The following is a 7,512-nucleotide window of genomic DNA, read 5'->3' as shown; positions in this document are numbered from 1 at the left end:
CGACTACCGATCACTATCGGCCGATAATCGCTTTGGGATGATTGATCAGCGGTCTCTAAAAAGGCCGATCTCAAAAAACCGATCTCAAGCTGATGACGCTGCCGTGAGAGGTTTGGTACGACATGCAGCGTCACCGTCTCAGTCTCTGTCTGGCGTGGGTAAAATAATTATAATGCTGAAGGTGAGGTACTCATTAAAGTAATATTATTAAAGTAATTAAAGTAACAGCACATTGTTACAGTAAATATGAACATGGATTGACACGAAAATATAGTAATTACACCTTAAATGCATATTATTAAAGTCTACTGTGTTTCACAGTCAACACAGGCGGCGATCGGTGATCGGCCTCAAAAATCCTGATCGGAGCACCCCTACAACAAACAGCAGAATGAGAAATTAATACAAGTTGAATATTGAAAACATTTAACTGGGCAACGTTTTATGTTGTCAAACGTTCTGCAAACAGTGGATTTAAGGAATTTATTAGATATTTTCAGGTATTTGATGTAATGAAATCATTTTTTAAAATTTAATTTCTCAGTTTTTTAATCAAGGCTGGTAATGAATTTCAATAGCATGGAGAGTTGGAAGTGCTATCAGTATTGGCTGAGATGGCAAGCTCATTGGAAATATGTGACTGTGGCTACATGTATACATTTCACTGCTGGGGCCCGTTCTTCATATGTGGATTACTCAGTTAGTTCGATTTTTTTTGTTGGCAATTTGATATAATCCAGGATTTGTAAGTTCTTCGAAGCTCATCCTGGAGTTGCTGTCATAACAAGAGGTCTGTAAAATCAAAACTGCTCGGGAACAGGCTTATTTCACGTAAACAGGATTAGATTGCATTAATATGAACTGTGAGATTTTATGCAGGTGGCTTTGATGCATCGCAGGAGCTGCAAGCCACTTCTTAAATCTCAAAATGCTCTTATGATGCACAGTTAATTTTCACAGTCAGTTGTCTTAAGATGGATCTTAACTTTAATTCATTCTGTCACGTAAAACAAATTCACTTCAAAATTAAATTAATTGCTAATTAAAATACTATTGACTTTGAAAAATGCAAAGCCTGTAAAAAATTTTCAAAATGGGGAAAAATAACTGGGAATCATTTAAAAAAGCGGTTACACATTTTATGTATTAGAACTGTTATGTCATTTTGCTTGCTAAGCTGTTTCCTTGATCTTAATTATATGATGTCATTATGTTGCTGTCTTGCCGCCAGCCAATCACTGCATTGCTGATCATAGTTTTGAGAACATGTCAACACGGAGTAATCCAGATATTTTAATCAAATCCGCTAACTTGTTTGAAGAACCAAATTAGCCAGAGATCAGTTATCATGATTAAAAGATCTGGCATCTGTCAAATCATCTCAGATGTATTAAGCGAGGTACGAAGAACGAACCACATATTCCAGCTAAAATGAAAACTAGTAAACGCCAATAATTTTTGTTCCTTTTTTTACACAATTATATAGATTATCAATTGATAATTACTTATTTTCATGTGGTTTCTTACAAGACTATTCTATGAACTCAAAATACTTTTTCCATAGTGCTTGATTTGTAAACTAATACATTTTGACATTTGCATTACATAACCAGCCCCATATGTATGGCTTTCCTGACATGGTAAACTTGCTGGGTAGCTCACCTGGTACAGTGTTGCACTTGCTATGCAGATCAAAGAGCTCAAAGCCTTGTAGAAGAATTAACCAAAATAATAAAATGTTGCCACAGTCACGTTTAACAGTTCTGGAGTAAATTGAATGCAAATATCATTTTTCAAAAATGTACACAGGCATGTTTTATTCTTGACACTGGGCTTACAGTGACTCTTGTGGACTTGTCACCTGAAAAGTGCAGTGAAATGTACCAGGAGCAATGTATTTACTGTTTTGCAGAACGTAATTCCAGTGAGCCTGGGTTGTGACGTTTTGTAAATATCCCAAAATGTTAAACTTCCTCAAGATTAAGTTTTTTTTTTGTAATTTTTAAACCGTTCTCTCTCTTTCTGTTTGTGATATAGGTTTAGCCGATGGGGACGTGTATTTGACTGTGTTTTGTGTGTATGCATGTCGCCCCTGCAGATCAAACCCTGGTAAGAAAATTTGGTCAACAATGTCTCTGTTTTGCTCTTTCCCTGATTACAGTAAATTAAAAAGTTAATTTGTCATTTTTATATTGTGACATGCTGTGACTTGACATATGTGGCATAATTTCTTGATTTATGTTAATGGGATATTTTGTTGTTTTAATAACATTTACAATATTTACACTGATGTTTAAATAATTGGGGTTGCAATTATAATGTAATTTTCACAGTTTTTGTTTTCTTTTTGTTTTCTTTTTCTTTTTTTTCTCTTTTATCCTCTTTCTCTCTTTGCTCTCAGAATAGTTGACATGCCACCTGGGATGGTGTGTGTGTTCTCTTCTCTTTTCTCCATATTGTGTTGTTGCGTGGTCACCCAGAGCTCTGCTTCTTCCAGCCATCACCCCACTTTCTTGGCCAATGATACATACTTTGAGCACCTGGCTTTGCATCCTGACCCTAAATTGGGTCGGGTCTATTTAGGCGCCCGTGATCGGCTTTATCAGCTTTCTTTCGATCTTCAGCTTGAGGCAGAGGAAGAGACGGGGCCTGTGATAGACAGCCGTGACTGCCTGCCCCCAATTAGTGACACAAACTGCCCACAGGCAAAATGGACCAATAACCACAACAAGCTACTACTCGTGGATCCTTATAGTCAGGAGCTCATCAGTTGTGGAAGTGTTTATCAAGGAATATGTCAGAAACGAAGTTTGGATTCAGTGGGGAAAGTGCTTTTCTCTGCAGAGAGGCCTGTGGATACGCAGTATGTGGCGGCTAATGACCCCAATGTCTCTACAGTAGGACTTGTGGCGCTCACTAGAGGCCGTGGGAAACAACAGCCAGTGCTGTTTGTGGGGCGGGGTTACACCAACAGCCAACCCCCAATATCTACTCGAAACTTAGTTATGGAGCCTGTTTTCTCATATGAAGAAACTTCAAAGTTAGCGGTGGCTGGGAGGCTTTCTGAGTATGACCATCATTTTGTAACATCATTTACCCATCGCTCGTATGTCTACTTCATGTTCTATCGGAGGGACTTACAGTCACCGTCGAGAGAATATCGCACATATGTTTCCCGTATGTGTTTGGATGATACTGCATATTATTCATATGTAGAAGTTCCATTAAGCTGCCGTTCAGCTGGAGGAAAGAATTATAACCTTCTACAAGCTCTACATGTAGGCCTACCAAAGTTAGATAAGGTTATGGGGAAAGAAAGTACAGCTGCTTCGGAACAAGAGGTCCTTTTGGGGGTGTTTTCGAGCCAGTTCGCTTCTTCCAGTCGGCCAAACGAAGAGTCTGCAGTATGTGTGTTTTCACTTGAGGAAGTGGATAAACGTATTGATGCTACAAGAGATCTGTGCTACACTGAAATGGGTCGTGCAGATGGACAGGAGGTTGCATACATCGAGTATGAAGTCAAATCAAACTGTGCCAATCTTCCAACGGTGAGTTTACTGCTTCAGACAACAGTTGTGAACAGCTTCCATGTCCCACTGTTACAAACTTAAAAGCATTTTCTTTAGAGCTATACAGTCAAGTCCTCTTTATTAGTTTGAACAAACACAGTCTCAAAATGATAGACCCTACCCTGGTCACAGGAAACCCATTTTACTACCAGGTGTAAACTGCAATGTGTCTCTTTTGACCACTTGTGATTCATGAATGTTAGTGGAATTATAGCTATAAGGTTAGATTAGGTTGGTAACTGAGGTTGTAGTTTCAGATCCTGCACCACTGTGCCCCTGAACATAGCAGTTAACCTCTTCAGAGGAAGGAAAATTATAATTGAACAAGGCTTCATTCTATGATGACATCAAAATTCCACCACCCCAGTTGTGTAGCCATAAATAAATATTCTAAACTGGTCCGGAGAGGGTAGCTAACAACACAGTTATTTTAAAAAATCAGAGTAAAGACAGTGTTAAAAGTAACAAGAAATCATTCTAATATGCTGATTTATTATGGTTGTGCTGCTTAATGAAATGTGGAAACTGTGATGCCGTGTCCTTTGCTTTTTGTTTTTAGGATTCTCTGATGAACAAAGTTCGAAGAAGAGCATTTGTTTGAAATAATAGAAATGGTCTTCTTTACTGACATTTTTGATGCATTTTATATATTGTTGCTGAATAAAAGTTTTCATTTCTTTCAACAACAACAGTAACAACAAAAATATATTTTTTTAAATGTTATGGGTAGTTTTATTTAGGCTTGAGATATAAACAACTAATCTTTACTCCTTCTATACTACTGTGTAGCAGTGTGCAAAACATTGTTTTTATGTTGACTTTATACCTTAAAAGGTATTTGACATGACAGTCAAATTTATCAGTTGTAAAACAATATTGAGTTGTTAAGCTTTGTTTTAATCTTTGACTTTCGTCTCTCTCTGTAGAACACTTTGGATGCTTACCCATGTGGCTCTGATCACACCCCTAGTCCAATGGCAAGCCGGGCGCTTGTGGAAGCTGAGCCCATATTTGACAGTCCATCTGTCCGTCTCACTGCTGTGGCTGTGAGTGTAAGGGAGGAACATACTATTGCGTTTCTAGGAGACTCCCAAGGAAACTTACACAAGGTATAGAAATGTTTCCATTATTCTTAGTTCTTTTCTGAGGCAAAAATACTTCAGAAAATGTCTTTGTTGTATTGCATTAGGTTGTAAATAAGGCTGGTTATTTTGGAGGAGAAACTCATGAAAATATGAGATTATCTTAATTATTAAGTAATGGTACAATTTTGAGGAGAAACCCACCATCTGATGTTAAGTGCATCATTACGAATGGTCTTCACTGGTGCATTTCATTCCCATTTCATTAACATAGAACCTGAGGCTTAAATAGTCATCATCAGTATTTTATGAATTTTCTCTCTTTCTCTTTTTAAATATACCTATACTATATGTCAATATACAGACCTGAATTATGTGAGACCGTTCACTTAGAGCAGTCTTATACTAATGTTACAGAGGTAGTCTATATTTATGTAGACTTAAGGTACTAAAACCTAAACTATAGAAATAGAAAGCCTCAATTTTGCCATAGGTGATATGTAAAACTTTATTATTAGTTAGCGGGAGTGTGTCTCTCTGTTTTAATAAGCAAAGTCTTGGTGGGATAATTGCGTAAATGTAATGCATGGTACAGTATATCCATTGTTATGGTTTTATCCATCATGTAATTAACATAAAACATTAACATATAATTAGCCCATCTCTTTGTGCATATGTTTAGTGCAGCTTGGGTAGTGGTGAAGAATGATGAATTCGCAAAGATAAAAAAGAAAACAACTTTTCTAAAGCAGTTTCTCAATATGGGATGTGATCCTCATTCTGTTACAGCCCATATTTGGGCCCTTGTTATGCCATGTTGTCTACAAAAGAAAGCTTCAAAAGAAAAATAAAAAAATAAACATATACATAAAAAATAAGGTTGATATGATGACGTATGACTATTTTAATGCTTAGTCTCTTAGAAAAACATTAATAAACAGTACTCAAAAACTGTTTTAGTCCACCACTTTGCGAATAGTCCTACTTCAAAATGTGATATGAGATAAGAGGTTTGAGTAGTGATATCAGAAGTAACTGGTCAGCTCTGTTCCATATGCTCTCTCATGGTGTGTTGTATGTTTCGCTTGACGTTTTATCCCTAATAGGATCTCTTCGTCTTGGTAGTGTTTTATCTATTGTTAGAGTCATTTAACGACCCTAGTGTCGTCCACATTTAGTCTGGATGTAACCTTATGAAATATAGAGACTGGACCTTGTGAAGTTTTAATTTAATGCTCCTGATTTAAAGCATTTTAAATTTCTCCTCAGTTTTGGTAAGAAAGTGTGTGTGTGTGTGTGTGTGTGTGTTTTTGTGTTTTATCCAGGTATTTCTTGGGCCAAACGGTGAGGTGGAAGAATATGCAGTAATCTCCATTCATCCCAGTGCACCAATAAGCAGAGAGCTCAGGCTTGACCATCAAGAGAACCATCTATACATCTTGACAAGTAACATGGTAACTATCACATTACTGAAGTGGAATTGGGAGTGTCAATGTTGTTACTTGTTGACAAAGTAGTTCTTGTAGGTCATGCATAATTAATCTCGCTTTTAAAAATCGACGCGTTTCAAAAAGGCGAGGCATAGAGGAGAAACAATAATGTACAGTATGTGGAAAATAATGTTTTTTTAACTTTAAACCGCATAAACACATTACACCAAATACACAAAATAATGTTCTTTTTAGCAGCATCATATGACCCCTTTAAAGGGTAGTTCACCCAAAAATGAAATTTGTCATCATTTACTCAACCCTCATGTTGTTCCAAACTCGTATGGCTTTCTTTCTTCGGTGGATCACAAAATAAGATATTTTGAAGAATGATGGTGACCAAACAGTTTTTGGTTCCCATTAACTTCTTTTTAATGAGTCTGTATCATTACATGATATTTCAGTTTCATTTTGATTTATCTCTGAAGTTTAGTGCAGTTTTGCAGTCTAGTGCAGTGTGAAGTTTGCAGTCTTTTAATGCAAGCAGTTGCTGCAGAAATTCTCAGGACTATTTTAAGAATTAGCAGACCGTGATCGCTGCCATTCTCGAATATAAGGCTTTTGAATGATCACGTTCATAAATCACACAAATATATTAAAAGGATACACTGGAAGGCAGAAGAATAGCTTTCTGTCTTGCTGGTTTGGTGCAGGGACTATAAGGAAAATAGAGTTGGACTCACATTACAATTAAATGTAATCGCAACCCTGTACAAAACAAAAAATGAATGTCAAATATTGATGGCTTTTGACCATATTTTCTGAGTCGTACAATCCAGCATATGGTGATGCTAAAACAATTTTAATGATATTGCTTGAAGACACCAGAAAAGCAACATTATATATGAAGAAGCTTGAATTTGGACACCTCTAGGGAAAAAAACTGAATTAAAAACTCCCATCTGTTTCATTTAATAAACAAATGATCACATTGATCAGGTTACTGATTAACATAGCTGTGCTTACGACAAAAACGTGTGCTGCTTCTCTGATCACAAATCCACAAATTGAAATTGAATTGATTAGGTAATATTGGTAATATATTAATAACAAAAATGGTTAATATAATAGAATTAAATGTGGGTGTGTATGCTGTGTATGTGTGTAATCTGCAGCTCAAACATTTTGAAAAAAGTGTCTTATGCTCGCTAATACTGCGATTACTTGATTAAAACTATAATAAAACTGTAATAATGTGAGCTATTATTACAATTTAAAATAACTATTTAACTAGTTTATATATTTTAAAATGTGATTTATTCATGTGAAGGCAAATATGCATTTTCAAAAGCCATTACTTTACATGATCCTTCAGAAATCATTCATCAAATAAATGCAGCCTTGGTGAGTCTATGTGTAGTATATAATTTC

The 7,512-nt window shown here is 36.2% G+C and overlaps 1 protein-coding gene across 1 annotated transcript in view; it reads left to right on the top strand.

Annotated features, from left to right (window-relative positions):
• LOC107710152 (plexin-B1-like) overlaps positions 1-7,512 on the top strand; it is a 60,877-nt gene that overhangs the window by 24,412 nt on the left and 28,953 nt on the right. Inside the window, exons 2-5 of the mRNA XM_016514880.1 lie at positions 2,038-2,109; positions 2,402-3,548; positions 4,496-4,678; positions 5,977-6,105. Of these exons, the coding sequence (XP_016370366.1) occupies positions 2,412-3,548; positions 4,496-4,678; positions 5,977-6,105 (1,449 nt within the window). The 5' untranslated portion in view covers positions 2,038-2,109; positions 2,402-2,411. The remainder of the gene's footprint in view (positions 1-2,037; positions 2,110-2,401; positions 3,549-4,495; positions 4,679-5,976; positions 6,106-7,512) is intronic.

Source organism: Sinocyclocheilus rhinocerous, unplaced genomic scaffold, assembly GCF_001515625.1.
Source record: "Sinocyclocheilus rhinocerous isolate Xijiao unplaced genomic scaffold, SAMN03320098_v1.1 scaffold447, whole genome shotgun sequence".
Classification (NCBI taxonomy): Eukaryota; Metazoa; Chordata; class Actinopteri; order Cypriniformes; family Cyprinidae; genus Sinocyclocheilus; species Sinocyclocheilus rhinocerous.
The sequence above is the reverse complement of the archived record's forward strand: the minus strand, read 5'-3'. Positions and strand labels throughout refer to the sequence as shown.